Genomic DNA, 17,624 nt, shown 5'->3' with positions numbered 1-17,624 from the left:
ACTGAGACCCAGAGCTCTATCGGTCTGTGGTGCCTCAGCGTTGTCCCACTAGAGCACTGCCAGCCTCTCGTCTGATGGGCCTGTGTTTAGACAGCCTCAGCTATGGCTAATTATGTTTGCCTAATGACAGGCACAGGATGTATTGCCATGGCAGCAGCTTTGAACAAATTTAGCTTGTTACTGGAAGTCAGCGAATATTTGTTATAATAACGTGTCACATTTCCTGCGCTGGTCGGGCTGCCTGCGTAAGACCGAGCAATAACGGTTGCTATTCTTTCTGCGGCTTTCATTGCTCATGAAAAGCTTTATTTATTTTCTCTTATGCCAGTTGCTTAAGGTACTTCAGCGTTGAATACCGCAGTTCTCTCCAATAGAGCGAGGGTAGGATGACTCACAGCACTGTGAGAAAATGAGCAAATGAGCAAGTGGCTGTGGAGACGTTTTCTCTTTTTCTGTGTCTGCACTCACTCATAATGTCACTTTTACTGCAGAGCATCATGCAGGTGTGGAACTACAGATTTATTGGGCAAATCTAATGAAAACATGTCCAGGTCACATTTCACCACAAAAACAAAATAGTAAATAATATTTTGCATAAAGAAAATTAAATTGACATTAATATATATATATATCACTGTCATTATTTTTATGACGATTCAGCAAATTTTCCCCCAAATTCTCAATACCGTAATATATCCGGTACAATTTATTTTATTAATTTATTTCATTTTTTGTAATTTCCATTATTCTCAGTGGTGATTCTTATTAGATTATAAAAATTACTTTACCACAATATGTGTTTAATTTGTTTTTAAATCAGCATACCATAAAGGCAGAACAACAAATACTACCATGATTAGGGGTGTAAAAATGTATTGATGTATTGCATGAAGGGAAAAAAGCGCACTTTAAATGAAGAAAGTTTATGCTGCCGAGTTCGGCTTTCTCTGTCATTATTCAAATCTATTTATGTCCATTTGACCAAAGTAAGATAAATTATGTTGCTTTCTTCTCCAATTACAATATATTACGTTTATATTGTTTTATATCTCCATAAAATGTGTTATTTCTTCATAATATGGTTTAACCATGAATAGAAAACAGCCTAAATAAATGTGAATGAGTGAAATCACTCACTTGTTTGTTTACTCTCTTTATAGTGAATGCCACATCATGCACTATATAGAGAATTGGGAGCGATTTCAGACTGTTCTGAAGGAAACTAAGCAGTGGAAAGCTAAATGCTGGTTTATTAAAGTTACATCTGATTGGTCAATGACACGTGGCAGCCGCAAAAAGATAAAACATTCTCGTGAACTTGCTTGACAAGCGGTGCCGCCTCCGCTCTGCTGCCTCTCCCATAAAAAAATTTATATGGGCAGTGTTTCCCCTAGGATCTTTTTCAGCAGCGTTGGTGCTGTACGTGCGTCCACAATCCTGCAACACCGGACTCGTATTTACGTGCACCGTTGCAGTAATAGCTTAAAATGACCTTAGAATCGTTATAGATGTGTTATTCGTGTTCGCCTTGTCATGTGTATGTTTGTTATGTACTAGGAGCTTTTGACACTTGAAGGGCTGGAAGCTCAGATAGCTGTAATAATAACTGTCAAATAATGAAATGCCTCAATGCAGAAAATTACTTTCACTACCAATAGATAATATAAACCTATTTAACCGAACATACATGTCACCACTGGGCTCCAGACTAAAGTTCTACAGATTGTGGCACAAGCACCTGATTTGGTAGCAACAGGGAAAAAAACGTAATAAAAAAATGTATATAAAAAAAAAAAACTAATAGAAATAGTGACATTATTATATATTTTATATTATTTTGTCACTGAAATGCACATTTGACAGTATAGCATTGATTTTGACTTGATGCAACAGTACCATCTACCTAAGTTACTTAGGCTAAATTTAAATGCTATCCTACTGATTAAGTACTGTCATCTCTTTGAATTTCTGAAGGCAAACATTTTTTCCTACATTTAAAGAACAGATTCTAGAACAGATTTTACACTGAAGAAAAACTGATTGCTTGGTCCATAGTAATATTGAAAAGTTGTCATAGTTCCTCCATTAGTGTCCATAGTTTTAAGTGATATTTGCAATTAGATCACAGGTAGTCACTGGTTAAACCAAGCATGGCTCCTTCCTACGATAGTAAGTAACTTCAATAAAACTATGGCATTTCTGTTATGAAATGACAGAAAATATACATTTAGAAACTATAAAAACAAAATAGAAACTTTTTGAAACTGACATAATTGTAACAGAAATTAATTATATAATAGGACTATATAAATAATATACAGATATTTAGTATGGATATAGCACATTTCTGCCATAAGTGTTACAGTACACATACTGTATAGTTGCATAAGTGATAATCCTACAGTTAATCCAAGCAAGGTACATTTTTGTTAGGGTGGTGATGTTTGTATTGTACAGCCTTTCATTTATGTTCTGTGTTGTTTGTAATGGTGTGCTGTTAAACATGGTTTTAAACTTGTTTAATTATCAAGGCAAGAGACACTAAGAATTTCCATAGGGATTTTCCACAGCCAAATTCAAATGAATTCCGCATCTCGCGCCACGCTTCTCACAGCGCTGTTTATAATGATTTGTGCTCCGTGGGTTAGAGTGCTCTGCGCTCGCGCTGCTACTTTCCATTTTTCTCATACGAAACAAAAAACGGACGCTTCGCGCATAATCAACGAGTGTTGGGAAACTCTGCATTCGCACCGATGTGACCTCCTAAAAAAATGTCGTTTAGCAAAATGCGACCATTTAGTCGCAGTCTGGAGTCCTATATTTCTATTAACTTTGCCAAATAAGTTATCCAATTAAAAGACTTTCTGCTAGGAGAGGTAGGTGGGTCTATCATATCGGGTCTCCTGCTTCTCTCTTGTGTAAGAACCCGTGAACAGCCTTTGATGGGCTGCTATACGATGAAGTTACTGTGAATACATGTGTGTCTATGGTGGGGGGGGTCCCTTTTGCTTCATACAGGTGTCCCATTTAACTGCACGCAGTGTAGAAAGCGTGCAACTGACTAGTGCTGGCTAGTGTTACGTGAAATGTCAATAGTTAATAGCGGTGCTCATAATTCCATATAGGGGAAACACACTTGCAGGTGCAACATACCGTGTAAAATCCTGGTGCAATAAATACTGTAATTATTGGTGCAATAAATGTTAAATTTCATGATATGCAAATCTATAACGTTTATTCCACAGTTTGCATACCGTATGTTTGTGTGTGTGTTTGCATCAAGACATTATGTTGCATGTTATCCTTTATTCATATCAGATTTACAATGCATGTAACAATAGTATTATTTTTGTTTATATATGCAGCCATACATAAGAAAAACCTCCTTGATCCTAAATTCATCTGTGACTTGTGCTCAAGTTTGGTGCATGTCTGTGCTGTATAAATGAAGAACGTTGAGTAAAACGTTCTTTTTTCGGAATATATTTGAAAATATTTATGAATCGTTCTTAAATAATCGTATCGAACTGGATCAAAGGGAATCGTGATGAAATTACAGCCAAAAATATAACCCCCATGTTTTTAATCTTTAAACCAAATTAGCACCAGTTATTGAACATTTGTTCAGTATTGCAACAGCCACTGATGCACACATCTGAATGCAGGCTGCAGACTCCTATGGGTTTTTAAATTGTCACTAGAGCACATATTCACCCTATATCAGTTTTGTGTGGCACCTTCAGAGTGAGGCCGGATTTACCCTCAGGCCTGGTTAGATGTCAAAAAGGACTCAATGAGTCTCAAAAAGCTCTATGTGTAATCTTAGGTGTGGATCTGAAGGCAAGAATCAATCCCTGGGTAGCTGTCAACTGATATATGTTGACAAGGCTATAGGTTTTTCAGTGGCTGATGCTGAAATCAGGATAGCAGGGATTTTAAAAAATCATTTTACAGAGATTGTACTCACAAGTCTCACAAGTACAATTTCCTGACTGATGAAATATTTCAGAGCTAAGCTGAGTGCAATAATATAACAATTATAAAAATCTAGACACACTAAATTGCTGAAAACGATCCATTAACATGGCTATTAGTAGATTTTGAAACCAACACAAGGGGCATGGTAGGCATGGTTATTGGCCAATGCTAATAATCTCAAAATAGCCAAACAGCGATCAATTAATCGACCTGACCAATACATTATTCTGTTTCTATTTTACAGTAACTGAGGACTATTGCTGGAGTCAGGCAATGGCTGATGAGTGAAGTACAAATGGCATATTAAGACTCTCATACTGCAAATAAGATTGAAAATGGTTGTTATCTTCTCTAGGCGACTGCTGGACACGGAAGATGAACTCAGTGATATACAGGCAGACTCTGTGCCCATGGAGGTGCGGGATTGGCTGGCCTCAACCTTCACCAGGAAGATGGGTGTGGTGTGCAGACGGCCCGAGGAGAAGCCGCGGTTCCGCAGCATCGTTCACGCCGTTCAAGCCGGGATCTTTGTGGAACGGTATCAAGCTGATTTATAATGTTTAGTTGTTATCCAAGAGTTTGTATGTTCACCATAATCAGAAATGATTTAGAATTAGCTGTATTTTGACAGAGTCTCATGATATTTATAAAATGATTGCAATTATGATTTTGATAAATTATGATTTACAGTATTTTAGTCATTGTCATTAACGTACATAAAAGCTTAAGATATTGTTCATTTTTGTGACAGATTCTGAATAGAATATTGTTCTCTGTTACAAAAACTAGTGAGCTGCATATGTAGGGCCCTATTTTTTATCCCAAATTCCATTTTATTTTATTTTTTTCCCTAATTCTGTGTTTTTCATTTGACTTTTTCTGAATGCAGTGTTTTAAAGTTTAATTAAAATTAATCATAAACAAAACTGTCTAATTAAAATTAGAATTTTAATCAAATGAAAAACAAAACAATTATTTGTCAACATAACATTACATTATATTTATCAAATTAAGTGCTTCTATACAGATCCTCACCGCTCAATCCAAAACACAATACTAGAGGTATTTATTTTGGTCAAATAATGTGCTGCACATCAGAGCATCTTAGTATTAATGAAAGCATTGATAAAAACTTTTATTCTGTACAACAGGATTCTTGCTTGTGAGATACTGCTTAAATATAAAGTAATTACTTAATTATTGTTATTATTATTATTTATTACTTCATTAAATATAACATTTTACTATACAGTAGTAGTATATTACTGTCGCAATTTCTTCAATTTCAAGCGTCTAGTCAAATTGAGCTTTTATTTTGGCGGAAAGCCGATTGAAGCAATTTGAGTTTGTATGTTTTTGACGACAGCTACACACCTCCGTATAAGCAGTTAGTTATATGGCTAAATTGTGCTTATAAAACCATAAAAGTTTGCAATTTAATCATATAAATATATAGTCTGCATGTGCTGCGCTCTTCAAGCTTGCACGCTCTGTTTACAAACAGAGTGCGCACGTGATGCTTATGCTTATGATGAGGTGTTATCAGTGTATGAGTGTCCAGTACATCTCCGCCTTTTGTGGTTTAATCATCGCACTAGGACATATCAAAATTTAAAATGTGATTAATTGAGCATTAATACATTCATTTTATCCCAAATATGTCAAAATCCTTGACATTCCGTGTTTAGTACTTAATTCTGTTTTTAATGATTGGATTATGCGATTCTGTCCATGTTTTCCGCATCGCGGAAATCATAGGGCACTACATATGTAGGCAGCATTGCAAGGCATCATAGGCATAGCACAGCACAATTATCTGCCTCCAAAGATACCTAATTTTGGCCATATTCTAAGGCAACATTGGATCCTTAATAGTCAGCAAGGCACCATACTAGGTCATGGAACAGAGCCTTTGTTTTTTCAACAAGTGAGTTTAAATCAAACAGACAGTCCCTTTTCACAGACCTGCACATTTTGTTCCTGCTAACTGAGAAAAATGTCCTCCATAATTACCGACACATAACAGACACATACTTAAGGACTTTTTCTGCATAATCTTTTCCAGTGACTTTAAATGAAATGTCTCAATTCATCCCATTTGCAAAGCAGTCTATTTTGCTGTGGCATGTATGCTCACTTCTGAGTAATGCACAGTAACAGCCTTCCTCTCACATGGGCAGAGTTCCTCATTTCCATGGCAACTCACTGAGAATGTCATAGACACCTGTTGAGCTTAAGGCTCTTTTGAATGCACACTATGCAGTCTTAATGATCAAATGCGATGTGTGTAATTTATTCAGTGTTAAAGACCCATGAAATCCATGCCTGTTAGCCTGTCCACTCCATGACTGTTAGCTTTGGGGCCATCTATATGTTGCAAATATACACATATATAATTTACAGAAAATATAATTGTTTTCTCCATATTGTCCAAGAAAACAGACCAACTCCAGCCAGGTCTCCTAAGCAACCAAATTGGCCCGGTTGCTAGGGAGGGTAGAGTCACATGGGGTAAACTTCTCGTGGTTGCTATAATGTGGTTCGTTCTCGGTGGGGCGCATGGTGAGTTGAGCGTGGTTGCCGCGGTGGATGGCGTGAAGCCTCCACACGCGCTATGTCTCCGTGGCAACACGCTCAGCAAGCAACGTGATAAGATTCGCGGGTTGACGGTCTCGGACGCAGAGGCAACTGGGATTCGTCCTCCGCCACCCGGACTGAGGTGAATCACTACGCGACCACGAGGACTTAAAAGCACATTGGGAACTGGACATTCCAAATTGGGAGAATATGAATATTGCGGCCCATCTTTTTAATACATTGTGGGTAGTGGATATTGCCTCACTTCAAAGCTTAAAAATGACCCAATGGTAACATAAAAGTAGTTGTTTTTAGTGCTAAACAATGCAAGTTCTTGCAGAACGTGCATGGCACTGTGAACACACTGAAAATTACATGTATTTCTGGTTGTTTCTGAGCAAAACCTGCCGAATACTTACAGAAGACATGGAATATGATGCACAAGCCACATGGACTACTTTAATGACACTTTGATTTGTCCTTTATAAGCGTAAAAGTGAGTCTATCCACAAGTATGTAGTAATTTATTCACATTGAAATAAAATGTATATTTTTTGTAAAGAAATATTGCACAGGTTAGAATTACATCATGAATAATAATACCTGTTGTTTATATATAATAATATATAAATAATAATACCTTTGGTGTGGTAATAGAGGCTAATGATGGTGTGTGTGTGTGTGTGTGTGTGTGTGTGTGTGTGTGTGTTTGCAGAATGTACAGAAGAACGTCTAATATGGCAGGGTTGACCTACCCACCATCTGTAATTGCAGCATTAAAGGTACAGATTATCTTTACAGAACGGTTATAAAAATGCCATGCTTGTGGGTGTGATTCTGAGGGTACACTTTTACTGATAAATGTATACCTTGAATGCACTGTTAGTCACTTTGGATAAAAGCATCTGCCAAATGCATAAAAATGTAGGTCTCCAAAAGGTTTCCATTTGTTTCCTCATATGAAATGGTGGCATAGGTAAATATTGGAGTCTTCTCTGTTTCAGGATGTTGATAAATGGTCATTCGATGTCTTCACGCTTCAAGAGGCGAGTAATGAACACGCACTGAAGTTCCTGGTGTACGAACTGCTCACCAGATACGACCTGATCAGTCGCTTCAGGGTACGAGAGTGCCAAAAGTGTAATATTAAACGCATTGCTCACATCTGGTCTGACTCATAAATCCATAGGGAACTCCCATTAACTGAGAGCTGGTAAAAACCCCAGTTCCCCCATGTTGTCATTAATATCTTAATATTTCTTCCTTTTTGAGTCACAATGGTTTTTTTTTTTGGTTTTTTTTACAGCAATACATCGGTATTAGAATTGACTTTGCATGGGCTTTTTTTAAAGTAACACATGAATTTTACACAATGTTTGTGTTGCTATCTACATATACTGTTCATGCAGGATGGTTAGAAAGAAAAGATAATTCTGGTTTTGATGTAACAGTCAGAAGTTACTTAAAGTGGCCCCTAAAATTATTTAGACACTTAAGCCACACTGGTAATTCCACCTCGTGAAATTCCAGCAGTACAAAACTTGCAAATTATAACTTTTGCTGTGATGTCATTGTCATCCAATTCAAAGTAATTCCATACGAAATACGTTTTCTTTCACACACAGCATGAGTTGTAGGCTAACTGTCCGATGTGTTTTTCCGGATCCTTCTGACTGGAAATATCGGCCCTGATTATTGGCCCCAAACAGTATTTAGGCACTTAAATCACACTTAACCTCCTGAGACTTAAGCATGACTGCTGTGTGCATTTTCCATTTCCCTTTTTGATTTGTTACTAGTACCACCTAATAAACAAGCAAAAAAAAAAAAAAAAATCTAGAGCAAATAGTTTTCCAAAAAATGTATGTCAACATATGTGGAAAGCAGGACTAAGCTGAGAAATTTTAAATAATACCAAGCTATTGAAAGTCAGATTTTGTACATCAAATTGTTTATTATGTTTCCAAGAGTGTTCGTTATTCATGTTTTTGAGACTTTACAGGCATTACATCAGAAATTAGCATAATTCATTCTGATTCAAAATAATGGCCAGCATCATCCAATCACTGCCAACCATGTTAAAATAAAATTATACATTATAGATTCTGAATCTATGTACTGATTACCATTGTCCCATGTCTGCTAAACATGTTGAGCGGTCCAAACATCATCTGCAGTCTATACTTCTGATCAGATTTTAGGAGTGAATGCAATGTGCTCCCTTGCTCCCTCGCTTTCTATTTAGTGGATGACTTAACCTCCAGTGTGCTGTCTGTCTTCACTGGTCTCAGAACAGTTCAAAATGCACCTTATTTACATCCTAACACCATATAAAGCCTCTTAAAGCAACACTTTTCAGCTTTTGGAGGAACCCATTCAGTCTCAATGTGAAAATGCATAGTAAATATAGGAATGTATTTACTAATGTTAATGAATAGATCCGTATTGTACAGTGATAACAAAATAAAATATAAAAAAATTGACATTAAAATGAAAGAAATGACCCACAGATGTGTTAGAGTTGAAAGTTATTCAAAATAACTAACAAGTTTTTTCAACTTTTAAGGGAATAATGTCCCAAAATCCACATATGTGGACATCATGTTAATCAGCCCGCTGATGTGTGAAAAATGAATTAATTTTTAAAAGCGGCATATCAAACGAAACTAGAGACTTGACTCTTTACACCCAAACAGGTTTCAATAAAAAAACTTAAAGAGGTTTCTTACCAGTGGCACTTTTGTTGGCTGTGCGCCCGAAGAGGTGCTTCAAGGAAATCAACGTCATGTTGTTGTGTCACTTGTCTCGGTGCTCCAGAAGTTTAAACCTTAAATGACTGTCTAGAGTCTTGTGAACAGTATTCAGTTGGTTTAAAAACATTTTAATTATGCGTTGTGTATAACAAAGCCAAAATACAACGTCCACGCATGTGGACGCAGGGTCACACTAGGTTAAAAATGTCTGAATGTCATTGCATTACAAAACACAATATCAAAAAGGGGTCATTTATTTTATTAAAGCACACTTCTCAAGGAAAGCATTTAATACAAAATAAAATTGGTTTGAAATGATAAAGCAGTAGATATATATTAAGATTGACAAACAATATTGTGGCATTTTTTGTTTGTCAAACTTGAATTAGTTTGTGTAGCATCATTTGTTTGCAAATGCCACTTGGTTTGATATTTTATATCTAATGCAGTGACATTCAAACATTTTCATTTTCAAAAGATTATTCAGTTTGTAGGCCTTGGCAGAACTTTGAAGTAACTGTCCGAAGTTATGTAATCCCTAAAACATACATGTTTTTATACTATAACAGGGCATGTAGACGTGATATACATCTGATATGAGCAGTCTGACATTCTCTATCTGGACGATTTCTTTCTTTTCTCCCATCAGTTCTTACCCTTTTTACCAGTACCGTGATGACAGACTATAAAATTACACAAAGAGCCAAACCTCGCTGCCATGATTAGAATATAAATGCATGCAACGCATGTTTCCAGTGTTTGGGTTTAGGTGGTCAGTATTGAGTCTCTGCTCTCCATATGATTGCACATGATTGTTATGCGCCTTCAAATGGATCCAACACAGGAAGCAAGCCCTGTTCGTCTGTAACATGCTTTATTAATCAGACAGGGCAGGAAATTTTAGGCCTCAGGCTGCAGCTTAGAGGTCCATTCTGTGTCTTCATTAAGGTATAGAATCAAGAACCAGTTTTTGTTTTGAACCATTACATTTTTTGTTTGATTTTTTAGATACTGTTCAGTACCATTTATATCTGGATTCTTTCTCTGATGCAAACGGAAAACTTTGCTAAAACTATTTTCTAGATGAAACACTGTGCTAAAACTGTCACTATTTTCTTAGGCCACTTCCACACTAATATGTTGTGACTTGAAAACGCATTGATTTCACTATGTTCACCCCTCTCATCCTCCTCCTAAACCGGAGCGAATTATGACATATGACATCATAATGAAATGGTCAAAAAAACTTGAATCACAAACTCAAGACTTACGTTACAAAAATTATTGGTTTTATTTAGTATTTTTGTTTAGTATACACCGATCAGCCGCAACATTAAAACCACCTGACTAATATTGTGTAGGTCCCCTTTGTGCCATCAAAACAGCGCCAACCCGCATCTCAGAATAGCATTCTGAGGTGCTATTTTTCTCACCACAATTGGTATAGGGTGGTTATCTGAGTTACCGTAGACTTTGTCAGTTCAAACCAGTCTGGCCATTCTCTGTTGACCTCTCTCTTTAACAAGGCATTTCCGTCCGCAGAACTGAATGTTTTTGGTTTTTGGCACCATTCTGAATAAATTCTAGAGACTGTTGTGGAAGGAAATGCCTTGTTGATGAGAGAGGTCAACAAAGAATGGCCAGACTGGTTCGAACTGACAAAGTCTACGGTAACTCAGATAACCAATCTGTACAATTGTGGTGAGAAGAATAGAATCTCAGAATGCTATTCTGAGATGCGGGTTGGCGCTCTTTTGACGGCACAAGGGGGACCTACACAATATTCGGCAGGTGGTTTTAATGTTGTGGCTGATCAGTGTATACAGCTGTATGTAACCAAATATTCAAGATTGGGGATTCAAGTGCCCTTAATGATTAAGGGATCAGCTTAATTAACTGAAGGGATTTGTTGCAACTGGCTACACAATTTTTAAATGAAATTGGAACAAGAATAATTAAATTCTGCATGTTCTTCCCTTTTTAGATACCAGTATCCTCCTTGGTGTGCTTTGTGGAAGCTCTGGAAATGGGCTACAGCAAGCACAGAAACCCTTACCACAATCTGATCCACGCTGCCGATGTCACACAGACCGCACACTATCTGATGCTACACACTGGGGTTATGGTGAGTGAGCTCTCAGTGACTTGTGCTTGACTGTCTGGCATTGACAAACAAATATGACAGCTGTTTATAATCAATATGAGCTGAACATTTGAGGTTTATGTGTGTGGTTGATGAAATGTGCTGTAATGATGTTGATTCATGCTTATGATAATTATTTGGGTAATGGCTTAGTGCTCTGCTCTCTCACAGCACTGGCTCACTGAACTGGAAATATTGGCAATGGTGTTTGCTGCTGCTATCCATGACTTTGAACACACAGGAACCACCAATAACTTCCACATACAGACCAGGTGTGTGATGACCTTCAGTAAGAAGCAGCACTGAAGGAATTACAGAGAGAGTATTGTTGACTTAACAGACAGTGTTTTTGTAAGAATTTACCTCCTTTGGAATCTGGTTTACAAATGGCTTCCAAGGCACCATAATGTCACATCAAAAGATCAAACTGAAGTTACCTTTAAACCTGTCTTAACCAGCCAAAAGATTATGTTTTAATATTGTTTACCCAAATCTAACTATCAAACTATCATTATTTACTCACCCTAATGTTGTTCCAAACCCAGATGACTTCGTTTCTGGCTGTGAAACACAAAAGGGGATACTTAAAAGAATGTTGTAATCGCTGATTTCCATACAATGGCAGATAATAGCAACTCACTGTAACACTTAAAAAGCACCTAAAAGTGTAAGTAGTCCATGTGACTTGTGCATTGACTCGTATTCCAAGTCTTCTGAAGGCAAATGATTAGAGATCGACCGATGTTTGGTTTTACTTGTTTTTAACTGATATTTACACTTTTCTGCTTAATTGGTTATCATTTTTTGTTAGTATCAAATAAATGCCGCCATCTGGTGGGTGTATAAAAAAATAGTGGCATATATGTATATATAAACATATAAACATTTGGTATTACTTATTAATATTAAAATATTAATAGGCTAATGCTATTATGTTTTTATTGTTGTAGTCTTATGATTTTTTTAATTACCATTGTGCAAATAAATAAAAAATATTTAAATGCCAGCTCTGCATTTCGGTTATCAGACATGTAAACATAAAAATTACCGGTAATGGTATCAGTTGTAACTTGTTAAAAAAAAAAAAAAAAAAAATATATATATATATATATATATCGGTCGATTTCTACATACGATCACGTTAATGAACTGACTGAAAGTTATTATTCACGTGCAAATCATGAATAAACTATAAACCAAATTTGTGATTAATAATGTAATATAGTAAACATAAAATACTGTACATAACACACAAATATTGGGTAAAATAGTAAATTTTTTACTGAAATTGTTGCAAGGCTTTATGGAATTGCCTGCTCCATGAAGGATATATGCGATGCTGCCTTAGAATTTGGCTAAAAGGAGGTGTCTTAGAAGCAAAAAATTCCTGCCTACCTTTTGGAAAAAGCCTTCACGTCAGATGCGTGTAGGCAGCTCGCTATGTTTTGGAACAGAGCCAATGAGTGAGATCCAGAGAGTATGTGTATATGGATATACAGGAGATATTAAGACTTAATTGAAACACAGCTCAAGACTATATTGGTCACTTTCTAATGCAGTTTATCTTGGTGGGCTGATAGCAGGATTTATTGTGTATTTAATTAATCGTCAGTGGCAGAATCTACATCAGAATCTCTACTGATGTTCTGTGTTAGTTCCTGTATGACTATTATCTTATCCACATTAATAAATGCCAGTGGATCCTTCAGACAGTTACTCATTTTGCAGGCCTCATTTTGCATGATAACACATTGCAGACATTATTATCCAGAGAAGCACATTTCAACATTTGCTTTTACAATGAACAAAAACAGTCGGCAAGGAGTTCTGAGTTCTAGTTGGTGAGTTAGAGTGTATGGTTATTTTAGAGATGTCATCAGTGAGTTGTGGGAGATGAGGCTTGTAATCATTTGTATGAGATGACAAAATCGTAACATATCGTGCTTCCCATTGACTTTTATTTCCACTGAGACCAATCAATCAGCGAACAGAATTTCAAATCAATACAATACAGGCATCAAATTTGCTAGCCTCTAATCCAAAACTTTATTTTAAGAAAGGGAATGTCTGGGCCTGGGTAGCTCAGTGAGTAAAGATGCTGACTACCACCCCTTGAGTCGTGAGTCCGAATCCAGGGCGTGCTGAGTGACTCCAGCCAGGTCTCCTAAGCAACCAAATTGGCCCGGTTGCTAGGGAGGGTAGAGTCACATGGGGTAACCTCCTCGTGGTCACTATAATGTGGTTCTCACTCTCGGTGGGGTGCGTGGTGAGTTGTGAGTGGATGCCACGGAGAATAGCGTGAAGCCTCCACACACGCTATGTCTCCGCGGTAACGCGCTCAACAAGCCACGTGATAAGATGCACAGATTGACGGTCTCGGACGCGGAGGCAACTGAGATTCGTCCTCCGCCACCTGGATTGAGGCGAGTCACTATGCCACCATGAGGACTTAGAGCGCATTGGGAATTGGGCATTCCAAATTGGGGAGAGAAAAAAAAAAAAAGAAAGGGAATGTCTGTGAACAAATTTGGCTAAACATTCCAAATTGATTTATAGAATATAAATGACTGATGTATGTCAATAACCTGTAATACGCTTCCCTTGTCTCATTCCACACCCAATGTTTTCTTCCATGGTATAAAAAAGGGATTTTCCTATTAAAATCATGGTTTGGTTAGGGTAAGGAATTACACTTAGGAAAAATCATAATAACATAATTCGTTTGTTAGTTTTTTCTATATTTGAGTAAAAGTTGTACATTTTTGTATGAAGAGTATTTCTTTTGATTTGTCCGTCTCGTAATAATTATTATGACTTGACATAAAACCAGGTTGGTTCTCCTTAAGTTTATTCCAGAAAAGAAAGAGTGTTATTTGTCTCACTGAATAAAATATACAGTCATTGTTCAGAAATGCATCATATTGTGTGGAACTGGCTAAAAGATAAATACTGACTGGAACATCCACTTTTTTATTTTAAAATGGTTCTTTGCAGCACCTTAGGATCAGCAAACAACCTTGATCTTATTAAAGGAATACATTTACATTTAGTTATTTAGCAGATGCTTTCATCCAAAGCGATCTACAAATGAGGAACATAGCAAGCAATTTGTCATACAAAGTTCAACAACATCTACAGTGTTGCACTACCAGGTTTTCAAGGTGGCTGGAGTAGTATAGGCGCTAGCACAAAAGAAAGAGACCGAGAAAGATTTTGTTTTTGTTTTTGAACAGTAAGTGCAAGTTCAATAGTAAGTGCAATTAGTGTGGATTGGTTAAGTGCTCGCGGAACAGATGTGTTTTCAGATGGTTCTTGAATGTTGAGATGGTATCAGCAGATCGTGTGGAGGTTGGAAGTTCATTCCACCACAGAGGAACAGAGAAAGTGAAAGATCGTGAAATAGACTTTGAGCCTCTTTGTGATGGGACCACCAGACGCCGCTCATTCATAGATCGCAGAGAGCAAGTTGGAGCATAGACCTGTAGAAGTGAATTGAAGTTAGTGGTTGCAGATCCATTGGCTGTCCTGAATGCCAGAGTCAAAGCCTTGAATTTGATGCGAGCAGCTACAGGTAGCCAGTAAAGTGAAATCAAGAGTGGGGTGACATGAGCCCTTTTTGGCTGATTGAAGATCAGATGCGCTACTGCATTCTGGACCATTTGCAGTGGCTTAATTGTGTTAGCTGGTAGGCCAGTCAACAAAGCATTACAGTAGTCCAGTCTTGAAATGATCAAAGCTTGGACCAGGAGCTGTGCAGCATATTCTGACAGAAAAAGACAAATTCACCCAAATAGTTCCCCCAAAAAAGAAAATTAGCTCATCGTTACTCACCCTCATGCTATCTTGTCTTCTGCAGAACACAAACGAAGATTTTTTTCAGAAGGATATCTCAGCTCTTTAGGTTCATACAATGCAAGTGAATGGTGACCAAAACTTTAAAGCTCCAAAAAAAAAAAAAAAAAAAAAAGGCAGAATAAAAGTAATCCATGTGACTCCTGTGGTTTAATCCATATCTTCTGAAGTGATCCAATAGATTTTGGGTGAGAACAGACCAAAATATAACTCCTTTCTCATTGTGCATCTTGCCATTGCAGTCTCTAAGCACGATCATGATTTCAAGCTCGATTACACTTCCTAGTGCTTGACATATACGCAGAGCACTAGATGGTGCTAGGAAGAGTAATCAAGCATTAAATCATGATCGCCAAGGAGACTGCTAATGTCAATATTTACAGTGAAAAGGGAGTTTTATTTTGGTGTTTTCTCACCCAAAATGATTGGATCACTTCAGAAGACATGGATTAAATCACAGGAGTCTTGTGGATTATTGTATGCTGCCTCTGTATGCTTTTTGGAGCTTCAAAGTTTTGGTCACCATTCACTTGGACTGTATGGACCAACAGAGCTGAAATATTCTTCTAAAAATCTTTGTTTGTGTTCTGCAGAAGAAAGAAAGTCATACACATCTGGGATGGCATGAGGGTGAGTAAATGATGAGAGAATTTTCATTTTTTGGGTGAACTTTTACTAAGCTGGGCATACTTCCTTATACATCATTCCAAAACTATAACATTGCATTGATCATATTGGTAGTCCTTACAGATTCATCATGACTGCTCCAGGACATTACCAGATTTGACAGCATAGATAGCCAAGAAGAATGCTGACAATCAAATTGAACAAAATTTTCATTTTTGGGTGAGCAATTGCTTTAAGGAATTTTCGCTGTATATGGTTTTTGAGTTGGCTGTATGGTTCTTTTAAGATGAAAAAAGGTCTTTATTACATTGTTCCATTGTTCCAAAACTGTGACTTTTTTTCTTCTGTGAAACACAAATTGAGAAATACTGAAGTATGGTCATGCTACTCGATTTTCAGTCAATTACGGCTTCAATTTTAGTCTGTTCCTTACACAAAACTAGTAGCATTGAATGTAGCGTACAAGTCGAATGGATAGAGAATCATATGCTTTTGGAATGGCATGAGGGTGAGTAAATGATAACAGAAATTTCTTTTTTGTGTAAACATTCCCTTTTAAAAAGGATGTGAAACTAATTGGAACCTCTATTTTGAAGAGTGTTGGTTCCTGTAATATTCCTTCTATTGTGTATGCTTACTGAAGAAGTTTTTGACTCCTCTTTCTTTGGTTCTGCGCAGATCAGAAGTTGCCATCCTGTACAATGATCGCTCTGTTCTGGAAAACCACCATGTGAGTGCAGCTTACAGACTCATGCAGGAAGACGAGATGAACATCCTGGTGAATCTCTCCAAAGACGACTGGAGGTACGCTGGGGTTTGTCACTCTAAGTGTGTGCCCAACTGTCCCTGGACATGGAGTTCCTGTGAGGAATGGGAAAGTTCTCACTGTGTGTGTGTGTGTGTGTGTGTGTGTATGTGTTCTGATATCCCGTGTTCCCCACAGGGAGCTGCGTACACTGGTGATCGAAATGGTCATGAGCACAGATATGTCCTGTCATTTCCAGCAGATCAAGACTATGAGAAATGCACTGCAACAGCCAGAGGGGTGAGTGACACCCAAGGTGATTTTTAGTGGCTCCCTTCAAGTTCACACAACTTTGGACATGTTTCACACACAACCAAAACGTTTTTTATCATTTAAAACTTGATCTTCTTTTTGTTATTTTATTTTATTTTTATTTTTATTTTTTTTGCCTGGAAAGTGTGCTTGTGCAATTTTTCTTTAAAATAAATGCCACTTGGTTTAGTATATAGTTATGTAATGCCATTACATGAGATTCAAACATTTTTAAGTGTGGCTTAAGTGCCCTTTTTGGATGGCTCCTCATTCGTCCATTTTAGTTAAGAGTGTGTTCTGTGTTTGCGAATGTGTACTGTATAGTATGTGTGCAAATGTGGTTGTTTATGGAGTCATAATTGAGTTATGTTGCTTCAACTGTATCTTACATCTAGTATTGATAGTATAAGGGTTTGTATATGACTGATGAATCTATTTATGTGTTTTATCAGAATAGACAAGGCTAAAGCATTGTCTCTGATGCTGCACGCAGCTGATATCAGTCATCCTGCTAAGGGCTGGAAGCTGCACTACCGCTGGACCCAAGCACTTATGGAGGAGTTCTTCAGACAGGTACCGTACACACACACATAATAATCATTATTTCAAAATACACAAGCAAAAGTCTCAGAGAAAC

General features: G+C 37.3%; 1 protein-coding gene across 2 annotated transcripts in view; it reads left to right on the top strand.

Moving 5' to 3' along the window:
• The window catches only part of LOC127447378 (dual specificity calcium/calmodulin-dependent 3',5'-cyclic nucleotide phosphodiesterase 1A-like), an 85,720-nt gene that overhangs the window by 61,390 nt on the left and 6,706 nt on the right, over positions 1-17,624 (top strand). For both annotated transcript variants that reach the window (XM_051709218.1, XM_051709219.1), the window contains 8 exons: positions 4,334-4,516; positions 7,271-7,337; positions 7,560-7,676; positions 11,293-11,433; positions 11,623-11,723; positions 16,609-16,734; positions 16,874-16,975; positions 17,440-17,560. In XM_051709218.1, the coding sequence (XP_051565178.1) occupies positions 4,334-4,516; positions 7,271-7,337; positions 7,560-7,676; positions 11,293-11,433; positions 11,623-11,723; positions 16,609-16,734; positions 16,874-16,975; positions 17,440-17,560 (958 nt within the window). The remainder of the gene's footprint in view (positions 1-4,333; positions 4,517-7,270; positions 7,338-7,559; positions 7,677-11,292; positions 11,434-11,622; positions 11,724-16,608; positions 16,735-16,873; positions 16,976-17,439; positions 17,561-17,624) is intronic.

Source organism: Myxocyprinus asiaticus, chromosome 10 (assembly GCF_019703515.2).
Source record: "Myxocyprinus asiaticus isolate MX2 ecotype Aquarium Trade chromosome 10, UBuf_Myxa_2, whole genome shotgun sequence".
In the NCBI taxonomy this organism is placed as follows: domain Eukaryota; kingdom Metazoa; phylum Chordata; class Actinopteri; order Cypriniformes; family Catostomidae; genus Myxocyprinus; species Myxocyprinus asiaticus.
Note: the sequence above shows the minus strand (reverse complement) of the source record. Positions and strands in the feature narration are given on the sequence as shown.